The sequence below is a fragment of the Brachycentrus maculatus genome, unplaced genomic scaffold, assembly GCF_059751285.1.
Source record: "Brachycentrus maculatus isolate JH-2025_06_01 unplaced genomic scaffold, ASM5975128v1 h1tg000221l, whole genome shotgun sequence".
Classification (NCBI taxonomy): Eukaryota; Metazoa; Arthropoda; class Insecta; order Trichoptera; family Brachycentridae; genus Brachycentrus; species Brachycentrus maculatus.
This window is the reverse complement of record NW_028280972.1, coordinates 3833-27500: the sequence shown is the minus strand read 5'-3', so window position 1 is coordinate 27500 and position 23668 is coordinate 3833. Positions and strand designations below refer to the sequence as shown.

The following is a 23668-nucleotide window of genomic DNA, read 5'->3' as shown; positions in this document are numbered from 1 at the left end:
GTTAGTTAGTTATTTATTGATATAAATTCTGATATACTTTTTTTTTATTTTCATAATTTTCTAATGTTTATACATTCCGTTTCTGCCGTTCCGATGCGTTAATGATTTTTCAACAGAAAAATATTTCATTGAATTCTGATGTTTTTTTTATATCGAAATATAATTGAAGACTATTCAGACACACGTGAATATTTACCTAACCAATATCACCATCCGCATATCTAACACTCCTATGTAGGATATATTTTTTAAATTTTGTAGATGAGACATCTACGAGTACTTAAAATCAGTTTCTCTACAATCTTGACATAAATGCATATATCGATAGATCGTAGATATATCGATAGGTCATTTATTACTAGGCACTGCGTTCATATAAACGCAGTGTTATCTTAATCGTTAACACATGAATTTAACATGATCAGCCCTCCGCTTCAGGTAGGTTTGATGTAATAGGGTAATATTGAATAAATATTAGAGTGAACAAAATCACTTTTATTTATTTGACTCACCCTTGGGAACGAACCCGGGACCGCCAGTACGGTAGCGGTATGTGTGTGTCTGTTTATTTTTTTAACGGTTAGAATACAATAAGCATACGTCATAACTTCTTATTGACATTTGTTCATGTCATTTCTAGAGAAATGTTCGTTAATAATTTGAATATCATAACGTTATTTTTAAATTTCAGACAATATTTCTTAAGTAGGGTACGGAGAATGTTACATATGAAATACTTGTTCCGCAAAAAAATAGAGAAAGTTTTATACCATTAAGATAATTCACTTGCCATATAATAAAATATTCAGATTTGTACATATGTACATGTTTCGAATTCCACAACAAATAAATTGTATATTTGTTTATCATATACGAGTACCTACCTACATCATATGATTACGATCAATTTGTATTTTTTAGAACTTTTTATATTCTACCATCGCACATCACGTTTCATTAATTCGTTATTGGACCGATGGTTACGGGATTTTTATCGAATTTTTTTTAATGTAATAATTCACTTTATTTAAAATAATACCAGTTAGCAAAATAAAGTATAATTAATATCTGTCTCTGGGTTAAAGCATTTCGTGTTCTTTGTTTCTCCCGAAATGTTATCTCCTAATATAAACGGAAGTCCGTAAGTTAGGGCCTTTACATTAACTGATAATTATTCTTTAATTAATATAATCGATGATAAAAAAATTACGCCAGAGTTTTTAAAAAAATATTTTTATTTTATTGATGTAGACGCCATTCTAACATCACCATTTTTTGATAATTTTTTTAAAACTCTTTGTCATTTTGCTTACGATTAATATTCTTTATGATGCCGTAAATAATGCACTCTTAATAAATGCATCTTATCACCGATTTGATATATTTTATATATGTATATTTTTTTTTCTTCATCATCATTAGAAAGTATATATAAATATTTAACAATTTATATTAAATTTGAATCACAATCACACATTGTCCAGCATTAATTTTGCTTACTACATGAAACATTTAAAAAATCTTAATACCTGTAAAAAAGTACATGTTTTTATTCCACACAAAAAATCAAATTTCAATCATTATTGCATATAATTTCTGCATTCTTTATTTCGTGGAATTTTTTCTTGATTTTCGTTGTTCCATTTTGATTTTATTTTTTTACCCAATAATATTATTATTTTAAAAGAATATTTGTCTTAATATTGATCAAGCCATAATAAATAATATTATGAAAGTGTACCAGTTTATTTTTTCTAATTATCAGATATTGATGCTGTTTTTCTGTTGATGTCCATTGATTTATAATATCACAATGGTGTCCTTGTACCCATATGCCCTGCAAGTAATATTTCACGAAAATCATACTATAACTAACAAAAATTAAAGGATTAAAAACCCGTTAGGTTCACAAATCAAATTGCCGAAAAATACCCAATTGTGTATTTGATACTAAAAACCTACGCCTTTACCAAAAACCTACTCAAAACCAGAAAATGAGAAACATTGAAAGCTGTCCCACCGCATTCCCAGATCTGATACAGAAGCATCTAGGCTTTCTGAGAGATCTGCTCTTGCAAAGCAATTTTTTTAAACTAAGTTGCGAAATTTATTGAAAATGTGAAACAACAAAAAATTGTATTCTGATTTTACTGTAAATTTATATTTAAAAGCTTTCAATATCCCTGTCACTGCCAATCAAAATAAATACAAGTTTGTCAATCCATCACCAAATTTCCTAGAAGTACTCCGGTGTAGGCAGTGAAAGGGATAAGTATTTAGTTCAGTAAGTCAGCTATATCCGATTCCGATCCGACAAGACGTTGGCCGGTACACAGACGCCCACAACCCCGACCAGCACAGCAGACAGATACGGAATAGTGGAAAGATATTTAAATTAATGACAGTGCAAAATATCGATAAATTTTTCAATTAGCTTCGAATGGACAATAAACAACGCTTGCAGCGCTGTACACGTGATAGAATGAAGTTTCAAAAAAATAAATAATCAGAGAGATTTAATGTGAGAGGCTGAAGGACAGAGCATCCCAAAAGAAATACAACAGTACAAAATTTAAAAAATGATTTATATTGATTGGTGCTTTAATTGGTTAAACTGAAATGAATGGTTTGTGATAACTCAAATATATAAATAAATATGTGTATAAACATATATATATAATTGTTTTCCGATAAGTTGCCTGATATTAATTTCACAGTTTATTAAGAACCAAAGGAATAAAGAAAAAAACAATTTAAATTGTTTTATGAAACGAATTTATCACACTAAAATGCGTCAACGTTTAAATTAATGAATTTGGCTAAATTTCCTAGAAAATAGTCTTACGAAGAAAATTGAATTTTGTTACTTTGTAAATTTCTTAATTTAAATTCTGATGGCTTGTTTTAGTTTAAAATTAATTCAATTCAATCTTTAAAAGTTATTTCTGTGATATTTGAACACTTTTAATGAAAAAATATGGTCTATTTTTATTTTTTCAGCAAACACTCTATTTAAATATCTAATAATACACGAAAAACGAGAATTTCGAACAATGAATCCAGTTATTTAAAAAAAATGTGGTTTCAAGGGTTATAAAATATAAAAATACGGATAGTATTTTTCTACCATTAAAAGCAATAACTCATAGAGCCTTAAGTTTGCATATGGGTTTGGAAAATAATTCACTAAACGTACAATGCACTAGATATGTACTATCTATAATTTCTTATTATTTATTATATCTGGTAGGTTGGATATTTGTTTTTTTTTTATTCTAAAGCTTTGTTTTCTGAAAATAACTTAGAAATACTCGCTCTACTCTCGACCAGCATCCCCGCCATTAACCACTGAGCCAAAACCCTACTAGTTACAATTACTTATAATTGGAATATATGAATAAAGTAAATGTAAAAACTTGTTTTATTTACAACACGTTAAGTGTATCCAAATACTTGTTCACTAAACTGCATTATATATCCACGTAAAAGTTATTATTTTACTTTTTTTTAAAGCTCAACAAAGATGAAGAAGAAAATGGAATCACACGTAGGTACTGTGTAACGAGATTGATAAATATATCTAGAGATCCAACAATTCGAGTAGTTTGGTTGTAGAATATTATGGTGTTTATATATGTTATTGTGTTAATTCAATATTTACTATGTGTTGGTAGAAATGGGGAATGTTACACAAATGTTAAGAAGTATTCACTTGACCAGCCTATGACAGGCCCAGACTTTTATTTTTTCTTAATTTTATGTTTTGATGTCAATTTTTTAATTGATTTATGTGCCCAAATATTTTTTGAAGCGCCTTTGAGGTGATATTTTACGAAAATGGTCCTTCGTAAATTATCCAAAAGTATTATCATTATTTTACATTCTCTTTTGTAAGTTTGGATAGAAACCCACTTATATTATAGAAACCAGCTTCCGGATATTAGCGAAAAATCATTACACCACACCGGTAATAAATTGGTCCGCAGCGTGGGTTTTTCTTATGTGATTCCCATTGTTTAAAGCAATAATACTGTGATTGTTTTTTTTGTATGTACACGAAAATTTCAAAAGTATTTTATAAAAGATAATAATCACGCTCTACCACCAAAATAAAATCCGTGTATCAACAATCTATGTTGATACATGGAATTTATTTTCTGAACTTTGTGTAGTACTACTGGAACACTCACTAGTGTAAGTTTAAACTCATTTAAATATTGTTGACGTAAAAAAGAATTGTTTAAAAACACATTATTTCAAAATATCACATTATAATCAAAAAAATGCGCGTGTAGCACCGCATGCGTGGTAGAGTGAAACTTCTAAACAAATTAAGAATAATAGAGATTTGGTATGAGAGACAGGGAGAGAGAGCATTTTAAAATGAATACAATATAAAATTTTAAGAAAATATTGTGTTTTTTTAAATATTAACACCGTCATTGATGGATACTTCAATTTGCAATACTTATGTAAATGGTTTATTGTTAACTAAAATTAATAAAATATAAAATTAAAATATAAAATAAAATATAAAATTAATAAAATATAAAATATAAAATTAATAAAATTAATAAAATATAGGATATATATCCCTGATTACGCGTCATTATTGATCAAATTTGAATAATTAAATATACTCTCATTTACAAACATAAACACACGATCACGGGACAGAAACGTAAAAAAAAACAATTAAATATCTCAATATAGCGTCTGACGTTTACACATACAACGTGCGCATACACGACACCATCTTATTTTATCGCTTTGCATCGTTGCATAAATATAAATATACGGCTCTCTCTTTCGCTCCATTCCCGTGATTTCGGAAAGTATAGCTCCCTTTCTCCTTTTCGTTGCGTTATATCTTTCTTCTCTCTCGTGTAACGAAATGTGTATTAAACGTGACACTTCCCTAAAAATATTTTTATGGAATCCCCACCAAAGAAGTTATATTTTTTTTGAAAGGCGTTATTTTTTAATGAATTTGATCAAATATCGTTCCGAAAAATTAACACTGAAACAATCAACATTGTTACTAAAACTCATTTTTAATAATAATAAAATAATAAAAACCCTTTTCCGCACCAAATGGTGCATAGGGCACTGATTCATATAAACGCAGTGTTATCTTGATCGTATACACATGAAGGAAAGGTGATCAGCCCTCCGCTTCAGGTACCAGTCCAGGGTGATATTAAATAAATATTACAGTGAAAAAATCACTCATATTTATTTTACCCCCCCCCCCTGGGAATCGAATCCCGGACCTACAGAACGGTAGCCGAGCGTGCTGACCATTACACTACGGAGGCGGACAAAAACTCATTTTTAAATATTGTTAAAAATGTTCCTAGGTAGTTTATATAAATATATAATTTTAAGTACACTGTGCCTCTACCTGATGAAGATACACAACATAATTATATTTTTTAAACAAACTAACGGTCATTATACATTTATTAAGATTTTAACTGTAATTTATAATTTGATTTAAAAAATGTACGAACTTAATTAACCTATTAGAATTAGAAAGTTTAACATGTAGTAAATGTAATATTCTATTTCTGCGAATTTATATTATGTAAGAATACCAATAGGTACTGGATATTTCCCCAAGGGTTTTCATATTAAGATGAGTTGTACAGATCGCGCAGGAGACGAACCAATGTATGGGAATGAAATAATCGAGTTGAAAATACGGATAAAAGCTGTACGTACGCTGTACATACAATAAGTTACTGCCACGAAAAATGTCATTACATATTTCATCGTGATACAAGATGTATAAAAAGTAAAGCATAACAGTATTTTGTAATGTTATTGCATAATCGATCATTGATGTGATAAACTTTAAAAAATTAAAATAATTATGTTGCAATGCATTTACATAATACGATTTTTGTCTCTTAAACTATATATATTCTAGATTTCCCAAAACGCTGCATATCAAGGGAAACACAAATATTATAACTAATTGTGTTACGGTATTTGTATTACTTTAACCTTTTACCTTTGAGTTAAAATTAATTTGATATTGCCAACGTTAAATATATTAAAGTTTTCGTAGTTTAAATTCAGTTTTGTCCGCCTACGTAGTGTAATGGTCAACACGCTCGGCTACCGTTCTGGAGGTCCTGGGTTCGATTCCCAGAAGGGGTCAAATAAATTTAAGTGATTTTTTCACTATAATATTTATTCAATACTACCCTGGACTCGTACCCGAAGCGGAGGGCTGATCAACTTTTCTTAATGTGTAAACTATCAAGAAAACACTGCGTTTATATGACGCAGTGCCCTATGCACCATTGGGGTGCGGATAAGGGTTTAATTATTATTAATATAATTAGTATGAATTTCGGGAATGTCAGAATATAAATAACGAGACTATATAACGAAATAAGTGACATAGTTTTCAATACATTTGCGTCAGATAAATGGGAATATACAAAAATAATTGAGGTAAAACGTTTAAATATTTTTTTAGAAAGCACGAATCGGTTAAACCCCATCCGATTGATTTCACCTCACGTTACGTTAAACGCCGAATCGAGGTGTACGTATTTGAATTTACCGAGGTAACGTAATGAGCCGAGTTACGGACACAATAAGCGGTGCCCGTCTCCTCGCGGATAGGTGGAAGGCAAGTCTGCATACTGCTCATCAACACTTTCACATTCGGCTTGATACATTATCATCATATCTTCATCTCTCACTCTACATGACGTATCATTTTACTGCATTTAGAATGTTTGATTAATATATCCCATTCCGAGTACTACAATACGTATGTGTTATCTAAGCACTAATCTCTCCCTTATGAGAAAAATCGTTATTCTAACGTTTCAAAGCAGTAATTAATGAAGCAATTAATAAAATTTAATTTCGGAGTCCCAACATTGTTCGAAGATATCGAGTCGTTATCTGTTGTTTGTTAAATATCAGAAAAAGAAGATAATGCACGAATTAATATTATTCATTCATTTACTTCCTCATTGACAAGACACTGTTGCCCATCCAATGAAGTTAAAGTCCACCTTTTAAAAAATAAACGTAACATATTTTCGTTAACATGTTTTTATTACGCATCATGAACTTTAACTTAAAAACACACGTTTGATTATGTTGCTTAATTCAGATATTAGTTATTCTTCACACATTTTTCATTTTAAAGCTACAGTACTAATTATCATAAAGGAAGTGTTTTTAATTTATTTTTAACCATTAACCAGCTTTCTATATTAGCGAAACAGTTATTAAACCGTGTGCCGTATATTTGAAACAAGTTTCACACGATGAAATCAGTCATGAAATAATTTTGATTCCATTTTTCTCTATACAAACTCTCATTGTATTCAATATTGGGGTCGTTCATTTAAATATCTTCTATTTATGATGCGTTATGAAACGAAATGACTAACACCATATTCACTAGATAAACACACTAGAATTCATATATGCTTTAATAAATTATATATGTACAAATATAAGTCTCACAAAATCACATCTTAAAAATTATATTACACATTTTTATTACCAAACGGTGCAATTTGTCTTTGGCGTAGAGTCACATGTACGTATTATTATAGTTATTTATCGTATTTACTATCAAATTTACCATAAATCAGAATTCCTTGTCTTTAAATTAACAAATTTACTTCTCAGATATCTATTGCGGTTTTGAAAACTGGATTAATGTATTAAAAAGTGGACTCTCGTAATAAGATCAAATGGGTTTGAATGATGTAAAAAAACTCACTCATTGAAGAAGTTTTCATTTCGTTATAATGAAGCGTCTAAAAAGAATTCACACGAAAGTGATTCAAAAGGTTTGATTTCAATGATATTTTTGTATTCACTAGACCCAACCTCTCTGTGAATCGTCTTCCCACGATTGGTACAGCTCACATCCGAGTGAATTGTTACAACCGCGCTATTGGCATCGAAGGGAAGACAGATTAGTGAACTTCTCACCTTCGTAAGGCATGGTTCATTTATAGAGAATTCGAGATGTGTATCACTGGCGCTCCATTGTGCGCTCCGATTTCACTTTCACCGGCTTCAGCCGAGAGGAATTAGCGATAATTGAAAGCCAGACACCACATGTGAGGTGTCTTGCCGAAATATTTTAGCAATCATGATCGAAGAATGCTCTTTTCGCGGTTCGTAGACTTTCTACGTACTCTCTATATGAAAGCGGCAAATCTGTGTGAGAAAAAAGTATTCAATTTTATGTTCACACACTGCATTTTCGGCAATCAGCTGGTGAATGCGGATTTTATAGAAATTATTCGTGTAATAATGTGGGGTATTATCGCGTGGTATTGGGCTGGTAGGCGTCATTTAGAATTCGAAGTATTCAAATCACGCGAGCAGTATATTTATATATAAATGTATGTATTAAACTAAAAAAGAAGTTAAGAAAAACTTGTAATATATTTGCAGGCAGATGAATTACTAAATGAATGCAAACATATTTCAAAGCTTAATTAAGAAAATGGAAATGACTTTTATTCTAAAAAAATGCGTATTACAATACATGGATATATTAATATATTGCAAATTGCTTTTTGCTCTATTGCTCAACAAGAAAATAAATCGCAAATTATAGAACACAAACGCATAATAGAAACATAAAAAATGTCGCCTAGTCGCCCAATACCACACTGAAATTCAAAAGACAATAATTAAAAAAGCGAGTACATTGTTTTTTATGAAATGCATTTTATTGCCACCGTTTTCTTGCAAAATACGTAATAATAATATTAACACTAAAAATTAATAATAATAATAATACATGCACACTGAGTAGTGAAAAATATGTACAAGAGTGAATAGTCGAAGGTGATGTTTTCAGTTTTAGCTGGTCACTCGGGTAAGCGAGGGACGCGATCGCCAGAACTGAGACGCCACAAACGGCCGAGGCCGTCAGGAGCGTTACCCGCGATGGGCGCTGGCCCCGCTCAGTACGGGCCGGACTGGCCGGGGGTGCCGTACTGCGCGGAGGGCCCGCTGGGCCCGGAGCCGCCGATGCTTCCTCCGTGGCCACTGCCGCCTCCAATGCCACCGCTGAGCACGCTGCCGTGTCCTCCCCCGATGCCGCCTCCGAGCCCTCCTCCGAGGCCGCCCCCGTGGCCGCCGTCTCCCAGACCTCCTCCGATGCCGCTTCCTCCGATGCCTCCTCCGATTCCACCACCGTGTCCTCCGCCGAGTCCTCCACCGAGTCCTCCGCCGAGTCCTCCGCCGAGTCCTCCGCCGAGTCCTCCACCGAGTCCTCCACCGAGTCCTCCACCGAGTCCTCCGCCGATTCCACCTCCGATTCCTCCGCCAATTCCGCCTGAGAATCCTCCAACGCCACCGGCTTCCTTCTGGGTCTTGTAACGGATGAAGTATACTTCCGGTTTTGAGGGCTGAGTGGGAGCAGCTGTGGGGATGCTGATTTCGGGTTGCTCTTCGGGTTTCTTGACCAGAACGTACACGAGTGTCTTCTCTTCATTCTGAGCCTGGAGGGGAATGATGGGTGCGGTGGGCGCAGGAGGTGCTGGGGCCTTGATGAAGATGATCTTGTAGTGCTTCTGGGGTGGGCCGGGGGTGGCGATGGGGCGGATATGGTGCTCTTCCGGCTCTGGGGGTGGGACATGAACGTAGATGTGCTTCTGAACAATAGGGGCCTGGAAGCCGCCGCCGAATCCACCTCCAAATCCGCCACCGAATCCGCTACCGCCGCCGATTCCTCCTCCGAAGCCGCCCCCTAGGCCGCCTCCGATGCCGCCACCGATGCCGCCTCCGTGACCGCCACCCCCGAATCCCCCGATGCTTCCGCCGCCGATGCCGCCTCCTCCGTGCCCGCCGCTGAATCCTCCCCCGATGCCGCTGCTGATGCCGCTGCTGAAGCTACTACCGCTGAAGCCGCCGCCGTGCCCTCCCCCGCTGCCGCCTCCCGGCGCTCCGTAGCTCCCTGACGGCCTCGGAGCGCTGTAGCTGTATCCGGCCTCGGGCCTCGCCTGGGCCATCACTATCGCCGCTAACACCTGCTGACAGATAATAAGTTATTATTTGCACTCTACTAAAAACAAATCTATACCGAATAAAACATATATTCAGATGCAATTGTCTTCATCGTTTTAAACTGCATCTTCACTCGCTAATGTCGAATATAGATATGTATATATATATATATATATATATATATATATATATATATATATATATATATATATATATATATATATATATATATATATATATATATATATATATATATATAGATATATATAAAGCACTCTTTTTTAATTATACTTCAAAATATGATTCTCGAGAAAACGTCGCAAAGAATTTAATGATGCTATTAAGATGTTTTTATTTTATAGATCACTGATTAACGGTGCGTGTGCTACATAATCAAATGTAAACTTATATCACTGCAAAATATGATTTTATGAATATGAAGTAAGCATTGAGCTTTGCCACGAGGAACACGTTGAAGCTTGAACCGTACACTGCACAATACTAGGATCACAAATGTAGCGAGCGCAGAATGAGAATAGAACGCAGAAGTAACACCATTGGCTGCTTACCACTAAGACCCTCATGGTTACTGATAGATTCCTGTCGGAGCAACTGGTTGGTTACTCTGCCGACGAGAGCTGTGCGACTGATGCCACTGAGGAGTCTGCGGCCCCTTAAGTAGCAGGCGAGCCATCCCCGGCCTTGGGGCGGGAGAGGGGCCGTGAGAAGATGGATCCCCACGAGTCGTCTGCTTTTGGCAGGCCAGGAGTGAAAGTTCGCCCGGTGAAAGTCAGCCGCGCTTTTCGGCGGCCAGTCGCGCCGAGCCGAGCGAGCCATCCGCAACAAGCGCAGCCTCCCGGGCGCTAGACCTCGTCTTACGTCACCACCTGATTTACGAGCGAGCTACTCCTCGGCTTTGGACCTACACGCAACGTCTTTACAGCACCTCGGGCCTCTATTCTTCCTAATACAATCTATTTTGTCTCTATGATTAATTACATCAGTCTATCCCCAGTCGACTCAATAATTTATTTACAATAATAAATATCACCCAAACAACTTTACGGATAGAAACCCAAGTACATATTATCAAAACACAATACTTTTTTTTACATTTTCGTAAATCATTCAATTTACAATCGTCTGATAGCAAATAAACTTATTGATTTCTCAAAATAATATTAAAAGATACACACGATGAAAAAAAATAGAAATGATAAACTATGTTTGGCCGATATTTTTGCATCAGAGTTAAATGAAAAAAATACTAACTTACCATCATGCAGCTTCTCTGGAGGGGTAGCTAGAATGGATAGAACGCCACACCAATCTATCTTTGAGTAAAATATTTACCTTCTTCCATATTCATGCATCTTCTCACGTTACTTACCAACCGATCATTCCAACTCCGGACATGTCCACGCTTGATAATTCAAATATGATCATGCCAAGTCTTTGTCTGCTTCTACTTCCAACTACATTCGCAGTGCTTATATAATAATCCTTAAATTATTTCTTCATTTCATCGTTTCGACACACATTCGTCTAAGTGATTGCATTTTAAGTGCATTTAGTTGCTATCCTTTTTTTGTCAACTCCGTACTTCACCTCAATACGTTAGGTTTGGTACCAGGACTTCGTTGTGCACTGCTTTTACGGTTTACCTTCTGTTTTTAGGCTTTCGCTTGCTGTAACCGATTTTAATTTGCCATTCGCTCTTTTTCCAGCATTAACTTCCCTTTCTTTGTCTTTATTATTCTTTTTGTCCCTAAAAAACGAACTTCCAAAATATTCTAAATAACTTTCTTTTACCATTAACCATTAGTTTGCACCCATACTTTTTCTCTTTACCTCTTTCAACAACCCTAATTTTGGATGTTTAATATTTCGAAAATACGTTCTGTATACAATCGGTACTATTTTTTATTGAATCCGTAAAGAATAAGGCAGTAATACCCTTACCCTGTATGTATTCAAAAGTTAGGGAAAATTGAAGTCTGTTTCAAAAATTACTCCAAGTGAGGTCTGACGAGAATTTAATCTAGTTTTAACGACATTTCAACCGACTTTTTAAAAACACGCACACTTGTCTTCTACTTCTTCTTTTAACACTAGGTCCGGTCATTCTCCGGTCCGCTCATGGGAGCTGTAATACCAGCTATCCTTCCATCGTTTAGATGGTCTCTCTGGGTCTGATCTCGCTTATGCTGCTGTCCGCTGCTATCCTCACCACTCGATCTGAACTCGCTCTTCCCACATGATTTCTCCAGAAACATCTTCTTTCTCTTCCCTATCGCACAACATCTTCAACACTGCAGATTTTTCTTATTTCTGAGTTTCTAACTCAGAAATAAGAAAAATCTGCAATGTACTTGTACCGCAATCTGCGTTGCACACTTATAATATTCTAAAACAAATTTCACAATTTCGCCAATCTACCCATGATTGCCAATTTACATCATATATCATGAGATGTCAAAATGTAAACATATTCCTATGTGTAAAATATAAGGGTTGTGAACAAGGATATGAACTCACCCATAAATGTTGTGAATAAAATAATCGAGTCAAATTATAAACTGCATGAAAATTGAAAAACAGGTTTTCAGTCGTTTCCCAGTTTATTAAATAATACAAATAAGATCTTGCATATATCTAAATTAAAGGATCTCTGCTAAATAAAAGCTATCTCAAACTAACCATGAATGGATCCAGTAAACATACACATAAAGCGTCATGAAATTGATGATATATTTAGGAGTTCCAAAAATTTGAGTGGTGTGGTTATCATGAACAGAATGGTGATTGTATACATACATAAAGTGACCACTTTACCAGCAAATGACAGGTCACAAGCTCTGTAAATATCCAGACTTCCATATTCTTCTTCATCTTTATTAAGATCTCAAATTGTAAAAATAATTCCTAAGTGGAGAGACCCGTACTATTAATTTATTTAATTATTGAATTTTTCAAATGAAAAAATTAAGACCATCGAGTTTATTTATACAAAAAATATTGAATTTAGTAAATTCATATAAATGAATATATTTTACATCAATTTGTGTATGATTTATGATATACACATAATAAAATGTTTATCAAATTATTAGCGTAATTGTAAACCGTAAAATATCACATTTCATCCACGTGGAGCGTTTCGAAGACGAACTTCAACAATTGATATAACCATGGTTTAAAGTTTCTTGAGGAGTAATTCCGTCATTTCAATACATATGACGTAAGTTAAGGAGGACAAGGTGAATGACAGTAAAACTATACAGGAGGAAATATACAGCAGGTAGGAAAAGAAGGAAAACTGTTAGTAAAAATGGCTGTGGGACTGGGGGTTGCATACATGTATTCGAAATAGCTAGTGTAACTTGGAAACAAGTAAAAGAAGGTAAAAATCAATTTATGTCGAATAATGCTAAAAAGGTAAAACAAACCTTTTGTCAACGTATTGACAAAACGTTATCCAAGCATAAATCTCAAATAGAATATGTCATTAATCTATTGTATATTGATAGATCCTTTTGATAAGGAGCTTGTTACCATAATGTAGGAAAGCATGAAAATCAATATAGCAGAGAAATTAAACGTACTCTGCTAAGTATTATTTTGACATACCATAATATTTATTATTTTGACATACCATAATATTTATTAACTTGTCGTACTGGGTAGGTTAAAATAATTTAAAAACTATAGTTTTGATAATATTTATGAAATAGAGGTAGGTCCGGGAAGTGAGGAGGGTGGCATGCTGGCGAGGGCGTTGTCAATCGGGATTAAAATCCCCTAGTAGGGTTACTAACTATCCTGCATCTGCCACCCTGGGCACGAAAATGTGGTGGTGGACTGTAATCTCTATTACATGCCCCTCATACAGTGTTAGTAATATAATAATTGCAGCTGACAGTTTATAATGCAAGCACTTGTAATCATTTTCATCTTGGTTCGTGAAATCTTTTGTCTGATTTCATACTGAATAAAAATTTAATGTCTCCAATAGATACAGCATTTGGTCCCGAATTTGGCCAAGAGTTATAAATAATCCAGAAATGTAGCGATAAAATTCAGTTGGGTAACTTTCAGCATAGAAATATACTCTTACATGGTTTAGTTATTTATTAAAGATGTTTTTTTCTTCTTAATTAGGTAAATTATTTGTAAAAAAAAAACAGTTTAAAGAACAGCATACTGTGTATTTTAAATGAACTTAGAGAGTTACATTAATAATTCTTAAAAATAAATTAACATGTAGCAGTGCATGATAAAGGAATGTATGATTAATATGATTCTTAAATTAATAGTATAAAATATACATAAAAAATAATATTTACCATTTAACTGCATACATGGTAATAAAATGAGCAAAAAACATTTAAATTTAATCGGCAGAGAATACAAATGAATCCGCTTCGTAATTTATTAATTGTAAATGTATAATAAATTTACTAATGAAGTCAGTATTCATATTTAAATTCTTTTCGAATAGTTTGTGACAAAATAAATTTTGGTTCGGATAGAGTTATTTAATCAAGAAGAAAGTTATTTCTGTTAGATTAAATATAAATTTGATATAAGCTCCAAACCCGGACATTTATTTACTTGCGAAGCGTTAACAGAATTAAAAATTAACATAATTATCCGTTTTCTTGGCCTTCATATTAAACCCTTTTTCACAGTGAAATGCCTAGATGCATTGTGTTTGTTTAATTAAATAATTATGTTAGAAATATATTGGCCCTTCAAATATTTTAATGTTTTATTATATTTTATATTACCAAAACCATCATTCCTAACCTTTTGAAGCATAGTATTGCAATAAAGGGTAGGCCATCTAACATGATTGACTTTTTTTTTAAACATTTTTTTTTAAATTCTATAATACGTACGTACGTTTATTTTATTATTACTAATAATAAATTACTTCCAATTCAAATAATATACCATCGACCCAATTTTTAGTACGTTTTCGAATGTTTGGGCAATCATCTCATGAATGGCAATTTTGATTCCGTATTTCAAGGCCTCAATTATCTCTGGATAATAGCAAAATTTATTCTTAACGGTTTTCTATAGAAAAATAGTTTTATGGGATTCAATATGTCTTTCAAAATTAATTATATCTCAATAATTTAAGCTGATGTATATACAACCAATTTCAAGAATATCAAGCTTAATACATTGCTTGATGATTTCAACGTAAATAATTCGCATTAACAAAACATGGTTTTATATTTCAACCCTTCAGTGGGGTCCCTTTGTCGAAACTTTAATGGGTTTAAGTGTTGGTTTAGCAGCACGCGCCGTCGCGAAAATCAAACAAAAACCGGCATCTACCCTGAGGGTGTTTATGTAGACTAGAACTTCATTAATAAATTAAAATTAAGACAATATACAGAACCCTGGCCATATGAAATAATGCAATTCTTTGAATTCTTACAAACGTTTGGGATTGTATTGAATTTTGATAAATTTTACCTGCTACTTACTATTTGCTATCCCGACCTACTACAATTAGGGGTGTGGATTATTTAAAAACACTCATTTTAAGGGTCAGTTCTATATTTGAAACGTTGCTCTCCAGTAATTATTTCAGAGAATAAGTGCGATTGTCTTAAAACTTTTCATGTAAGCCATTGTTATGTTGTTGAAATGTGATTTGAGTGACACTCAGCAGTCTCAATTAATTTTATTTTTTTTATTTTTTTTTCTTTGAACACAGTTTATGTTTTTTTTTTAGTTTTTTTTTTATATAAATTAATGGTTTTGAAAAACATATATATATATATATATATATATATATATATATATATATATATATATATATATATATATATATATATATATATATATATATATATATATATTTATATATATGTATATATATATATATATATATATATATATATATATATATATATATATATATATATATATATATATATATATATATATATATATATATATATATATATATATATATATATATATGTATATATATAATATCTGTAGACACGGTATGAGAAAGCATCCGTTTAACTTTATAAAATACGGTTGCATAATGTATTAAGTACTACTTGGTTTCTTTATCAATTATCGAAGAAGAAGGTTTTATAAACCTAGTATAATTAAGATTATAACACATAAAACTGTTTATTTGTAATATTTTTAATGATGGACTTAACTGGTAATGTCGCATCTGCAACTGACCGACTCACGACAACTTTCCTCGGCCAATTACATTACGCAATAGTGCCGCTCGCGCTTCTTGCTGGTATATAAAGGAATTATTGAACAAGTGAACCGTCTTCAATAAGCGATCGTTAATCAGTTCATCATGCCGACACTACAGTTTCTGCATACTCAATTCTGCCATATGTATTTATCTCGGCTCAAGAATTTTAAAGCTTTATGTAATTTAATACTATCATTCTAAATTATTAAGGCATTTTGGGTTTTAACAGTTTCAATTTTAATTTGATAAATCTACAATTTTTACGTCTTAGTACTCAATTCTTTAGATATATTCACACACGTGCGCACAGGCATACTGATGTCAAAATTCGGTGATCTAACCTCTCTGCTCACCCCTGCGTAAGACCCCAATGATAAATCAGTTACATCGTTATGTTTCTTACTTATATCAATTTTCAAATAAGGATGTATAATATAAAGGTCACCCTGTTATTTTTATCTTTTATTGATGATTAATTTAATTTTTATTACTGTAACAAACAAAATAATTTCCTGAAAATATAACTTTATATCATATTACAATTATTATTATTATTATAAAACTGAAACGCTCCATGTTTTCGAAAACCATTGATTACAAAAAGAATAACAAATAGCTTATAAATATATATTTTGAGTTGGTTCCGAGTTCAAGATATTTTTCTTTGCCAATCCTTTCATTCAGGCTAATGTTTGTGATTGGATTACTTTAAGTACAATGGCAATAATTTGTATTTTAATTGATCTGAGTGGTGTGATCATAAATGTGTAAATTTAGGAAAGTATTGTTCTCATATTTATTGGTTACAGTCGTACGTATTCAATCTGTACTTTTACAAAAATAAAATATGTATCTTAGAAGATCTGATGAAATTTTGTTTTCTAAAATGAATACATTATGATGTTGGGAAGAAGATAAGACGTTTCCTTTCAGATTATTCGAGTAGATATATTTTGGCTTGAAATTTAAAATCTGTACTGACCTGCACTTATATAAATACTGAATCAATCAACAACTTTTAAATTATAAAACAAGCTTATTAACTTTACAATAAACCAAAATAATAAATTATCTGTTCAAATTTGGGTATAAAAAGTTTAGTTTTGCTTAACATTGTAATTGTTTACTATTGACTATTAACTATTTGAATTCGAGTAATGTGGTTATCAATCATAAGGAAAATGGTAAATGTAACAGTAACAATGATTTCTCAAACCAGCTAATGACATTGAAGCCCCCACCTTATTCCTGAATGTGATGCATAAGCTCTAGGCTTCTTGACAGACCATTCTAACAAAGCAATTTTTACTATTAACTAAATTATAAAAAAAATTACACAACATTACTACCTTGTTAATTAAATTTTTAATATCTTTCGATGTCCTTAAATACAATTTTTTCCGAATTTCCAAATCACATAAAAGATACAAATCCCTCATTAACTAAGGGTATTACACCTAGTACCACACAATGGTCAAATGAAATATTATTTAAAAAAATCAGATATCGAAAAAACTTAAATTCTAATATAATTTAATAAATAATATATTGTTTCAAAATTCTTCACCTTTGCTTCCATTTTTCCTTTATTTTCAAAGACCACCCCTTGACCAACCCCCCTCCCCCTAACTTACCCCTCTCTTTATTTATAGAATAGATAATTATTTATTATGTTTTAGTTTATATTTAGATCTGAAGATGGAAGGATGGCTTCCGAAACTAGTCGTCATAATAAAATAAACTCACGTGGTAAAAAAAAGTGTTTTTCTTTTACAATTTCATCATGTCTTACCACAAAGTAAAAGCCAAAACAGTAATTAAACCTTAAAATACGATGAAAACGCTTTTATGTATAATTTGTGCAAAAGCACATTTCACAGTTAGTCATATGCGTGATGATATTTGTCTAAATTGTTGGCACAAATATTATTTATTGATGCACAAAATAAGTCAAGTAGGTAGTTGTATATACAAACACTGTTTATTTAAATAAATCTGAAGAGAACATGTCGCAGTATTTACGTCATGTATTTCAATAAGATAAGTAGGTAAAGTCCAATTTCAAAGCTCACTTTAAAATTTTGTATGTTTCTAGCGTTGAATCTTAAATTGTCAAACGTCTCCGAAATTAACATATATTGACCTTGAAAGAAATCAAGATCAATCTATGTTAATTTCAAAAATTAAGAGTTTAAGGTCAAAAGGAATGGCATCCAAATTTGTAGTTATGTTACTTTCTAAGAAAAATAACGTTTCATCTTGCGCTGTGTATTTTATCTGTCCGGATTGTCATTTTGTCACAAGCTCGCTGATATTTCCTCATGTTTTTATTCTATAAAGATAGCTTTGCGTACATTTTTAGTGATTGTGTTCCATGATAGTCACCAGACTCTGACTGAACGAACACATCCGATCATTTTTTTCAAATCAGGCCAATGACTGTGAAATTGGACTCACGTTTCTTTAAACCGCATATACTTATATGTTACATAAGGAGATACGAGTATCAATACAAATATTAGTATCACTAATCATATAGTATTATGCATTATAACACTTTTTTACATCCATTTCGCGATTGAAAGAAACTTAAAACAACTCAATAAAAATAAATTAAGCCTGAAGCCAAATTAAATTACACGAACTATATTTTTTCTTATGTAATAATATTGAATTTTTATCAATTATTGTTTACAATTTTTACAATGACTGAATACGTATAGCGTTTAGCACATTTGTAATATATAGTACCCCTTATTGTTTAAAAAATGCTATTAATGCTACTTTTACATAAATCAACACGGAATTTATTCTAAGACCGGTACAGCAATGTAAAAAATTTGATAAGAAAATTTATTTAAACCAATTACTCATTCTTAAATCTTCCATATAGTAATAAAGCCTTACCGGTTAAGAAAAAACATTAATTTGATGGTAATTTTTTTTTTCTTTGTTTTAAGTTTTGTTTTAATATTATTCTTGTAAGAACATTATAAGTTCATACTTATACTTACAAGTGAAGACGTTACTCTAAAAAAATGTTATTTTGTTATTATTGGTCGAGTACCTGGTTGTCTGATATTTGTACACTCGATTGCCGTTAAATACCTTATCAATTTTGGTTGGTTGGAAGATATTGCTTTTTAGCAATAAGCCCGCCAATGTACTTATTTATTTTGCTGCATATGAAGTTTAAATAAATAAATAGTTATTACGTTATTGAAAACTTAAGAATTATATTTTTTTAATGTTCCATTTTGATATGATTATAACTTTTTTTAATGAAGAGCTGTTTTTCGTATGAACACAGCACACGACTTTGAAAAAATGTTATGTAATAACGTTTCAATGTTTAGCCAGTTATATGAATCTATTCAATTATTGTCTACCATATTTATTTACGTGCATGTTTATTAGTGTAAACTTATCAAATATTAATATTAGTTTCTTTAAAAAATATGCGATCAATGCTTTTTCTTAAATTATTATACCTAAAGTAAATTAAAGAGAATGATGCATGAACAGATTTCATTCGAATTATTTATGAGTAGATCTTATCATAAATGTTACCTTTTGTTTAAACTTTATGCTCTATTATTACGAAACGTTTAAAAGCTTTTATTCTGCGAATAATCATTTGAATTTTCATGAATTATTGTCTTCGTTTCAGTTATCTATGTACTTCGTAACTTTTTATTTATAGTTTATTGCAACAAAAAATAGAGATGAAAAATTGTACCTACCTTTAATATTGTCCGGAGTCGTTAAAATAAAAATAAATCATTCAAATTCAGCTGAAGAAATGGCTCTCTAAAAAAAACGATTAAATAAAATTACGAAAATTCCACCAATTCCTTTACCATATACGTATGGTAAAGGAATTGGAGGAATTATTGGATATTACTGATATATCAGTAATGTAATATCCTTCACATTCCTGCATCATCCGTATTTCCAGTCCGAAATCCAATAACGTGCAGTGCTCTGTTGAAAAACGACATTTGCTCACCCAATATTGCTCAAAAATCTATTAAAGGTAAGAAAATACAAATTTAACGAAAGCCAACCGTCAGAATGACGTTTCTAAACAAACGAAAGCAAAGAAAAAGATTTACTGATTCACAAATTTCCACGTTTCGGTATTTCAAAAACAAATCCATTGACAAACATTTAATTTTAAAATGAGTCTTAACCGGAAGATTTGTAGTTTATTTTATAAAAAACAAGACAAAAAACACATCAACTAGGTAAAAATAGTTGTTTTGCTTACTGCAGTATTATCAACTAGTGTTTGCATTTCTTCTACAGAACATAAAAAAATACTTTTACTTTAATTTAACATAAATTATAAATCGAGATGGCTACTTAAAATACATTTAATCGTGATAAAATTCCGACAAAAAATATCGTTATTATTCACATTCCGATTTTTATTCATATTTATAAAATTAATACAATTATTAGTGTAAGATAAATAGAATTGTGAAAGGTGATGCACTATAATGCAAGTTCAGTCATTAGCTGTCAATTCTATTTCTACTGAAGAATGGTTCCGAGGTAATTTATTCTAAAAATGTTGCATTGTTACGCCGCTATAAGTCGCAGCTTTTACCTAAACAGCTCCCACCTTTTTATATACATTTTCGACCTTTGTGTTATAAACGAGAATAATTCAACCACAATAATTACAATAAATATAGACTTTGTGAGTGTCAATCAAATTATTTTATTTTATTTTCCTTCAACCTCGCAAAGAACCTACTAAGTGTTTAGTAAGTTTATTAAGTGTTTAGGAACACTAGAAATCCTGACTTTAAGCATTACGACTATTAATAGGAAAAATCTAGTAAGTGTGTGTAGGGTTAGATCGTTTGAAATCATAAAAATGTCAAAATTCGAATATTGTTTTTAGTATATTAAGTTACTGTTTAATTCGGAGAAATAAAACTATGAAGTATTAATTTTCCACAAAAATATAAATAATGGAACAGATATAACAATATATTTACTATCCTAGTTTCATTAAGTTTTTTTCGGATAGAAAATAATCATCAAAAATGTATACAGAATTAATTTTCATACAAAGAAATAATTAGTTCAGAAAAATATAAATTAATAAATTTTCATTTTGAATAAAATAATTTATTTTAAAATATTTTTTTTTGTTTAATTAAGACTACAGAAGAAGTTTCAATTGACTTGAGTTCACCTATGACCATAGACTTTCTGTTACTTCAAATCGGTGTAATAAAAATGCAAATTTGCAAACCTTGTAATGAATGTAAGTCGGTCGGTCAAAACTCTCACAAAATTCATTGTCCAAATCCCATTCACCGACACAAAACATAGATTAATGTGTGTAACATATTATATATTTATAAACATACATTTGTAAATATATATATATATATATATATATATATATATATATATATATATATATATATATATATATATATATATATATATATATATAAATATATATATATACAAATATATATATATATATATATATATATATATATATATATATATATATATATATATATATATATACAGTATCTACTCAATGAATTAGGGCCACCCATTATTTTTTTGAATACTCTGAAATCTTTTGGATTATTATATTTATTTTACATAAATACTTTAAGTTTTCTATTGACATCTAATATCATGTATATTACCTTCAATAATATGTAAAATTTACCTGTATTATTTAAGCCTTTACAAAATTTCAAACCCTTTTTCTGAGAAAGGTCCCTAATTAGCACAGGTAGACAGATAGTTGAAAGTTCAAAAAATAGTCCTATCTCATTTATCAGTGAAATTTCTTGAGTTCTGGTTGTTGTTTTGTTCAGAGAGGTTATATAGTTATCGTGTCTTGTGAAAAAAACTTAATTTTTAATTTTAGTTCATAAAGTATAATTTTTTTTTGTAAACACAAGTGTTTTTTTTGAAAAGGACAAAATGGGAAAAAGTAAAGACATTTCTGAGGAAAAAAAGTCTAGTGTTATAGTGCTACTGAAATAAGAAATACTATCTAATAGAGAAATTTCAAAAAAAGAAAACGTTTCTCGTCAAACAGTGGACAGAATTTCAAAATCAATAAAAAATCAGTCACCCGCCACCAGCAATCGGCGAAAGAGCTGTCGTAGGATTAGAAAAACAACAACGAGGACTGATCGAAAAATCGTTCAAAGTGCCTTAGAAAACCGTAGTGCATCAGCAAAAACATTAAAAATAAAATTGGAAGAAGAGGGTATAAATATATCGGTATCAACACTGAGGCGACGTCTTTACGAAGTAAATCTGAAATGCAGGCGCCCTGTAAAAGTACCAAAATTGACACCACGAATGAAAGCGGATCGATTAAAATGGGCCAGGCTACATCGAAATTACTCGGTAGATGATTGGAAAAAGGTATTTATTTAAATTGAATTTTCAACATATCATTTTAGTAAATAAACTCATATATTTGAATTAAACTTAAATTTTCATTATTTTTCAGGTCATCTTTAGTGATGAGTGCCGGTTAGAAGCCGTGACAGAGAGCCGTCGATTCTTCAGGAGAACACCAATGGAACGTTACAATGAGGCCTGTGTGGTAAAAGTTATGAAACACCCCCCTGCAACAATGATATGGTCATGTATTATTAACAATTTACCTGGGCCGTTGTTTTTCGTGGAAGGAACAATGAACCAAAATTCCTATAAGCAGGTCCTCGAACGAATTTTATTGCCCTTCTACCATACACTCGACCCAACAGAAGGTCCATACACCTTCATGCAGGATGGGGCACCTTGCCACCGGGCTAAATCAATAATAAAATTTTTGTCTAAGAAAAATCTGCCTTTGCTCCCCTGGCCTGGAAATTCTCCGGACCTTAATCCTATAGAAAACGTATGGAGCATGTTAAAAAATAAGGTATACTCATTTCCAAATCCGACAGTAGACTGTCTAAAAAAAAATATTCAAAAAATTTGGTCAGAAGACGAAGAAATAAAAAACATGATAAAACAGTGCATTTTAAGTATGCCAAAAAGAATTGAGGCAGTTATTTCTGCCAAAGGTGGAAATACTAAATACTAACTATATTTATATGAAAATATATGCATAATTTAAGCGTAATAAAGTGTTCATGTGTAAATAAAATTCAATGTTGTTTTATTCAAGGTTTTCTCTGAGTTATTCCTGTTTGAATTGAGAAATTGCGCGAAATTCTGCGTGGCCCTAATTCATTGAGTAGATACTGTATATATATGTTGACTTTACTTGACAAAAACCTATTATTATCCTTATAAAACAACCCTAACTCAAAACCTACTCGTAACATAAAGACATGAATCATTTCGGAACACGAATTATGAAATTTCTAATTGGAATAAATTGCTAAATTTATTTTGTATGTA

At 31.7% G+C, this 23668-nt stretch overlaps 2 protein-coding genes across 2 annotated transcripts in view; both read right to left on the bottom strand.

Annotated features, from left to right (window-relative positions):
• The window catches only part of LOC148306875 (protein gone early-like), a 35463-nt gene extending 27473 nt beyond the window's left edge, over positions 1-7990 (bottom strand). Inside the window, exon 1 of the mRNA XM_088264250.1 lies at positions 7978-7990. Coding sequence (XP_088120376.1) covers positions 7978-7990 — 13 coding nt within the window. The remainder of the gene's footprint in view (positions 1-7977) is intronic.
• Positions 7991-8710: 720 nt separating this feature from the next.
• On the bottom strand, positions 8711-10658 carry TwdlT (TweedleT). Its single transcript, XM_088264218.1, has 2 exons — positions 10581-10658; positions 8711-10034 (listed from the first exon to the last, which is right to left on the bottom strand). The coding sequence occupies exons 1-2, from the start codon at positions 10593-10595 to the stop codon at positions 8967-8969; spliced, it is 1083 nt and encodes a 360-aa protein (XP_088120344.1). The 5' UTR covers positions 10596-10658; the 3' UTR covers positions 8711-8966.
• Positions 10659-23668: the final 13010 nt, after the last annotated feature.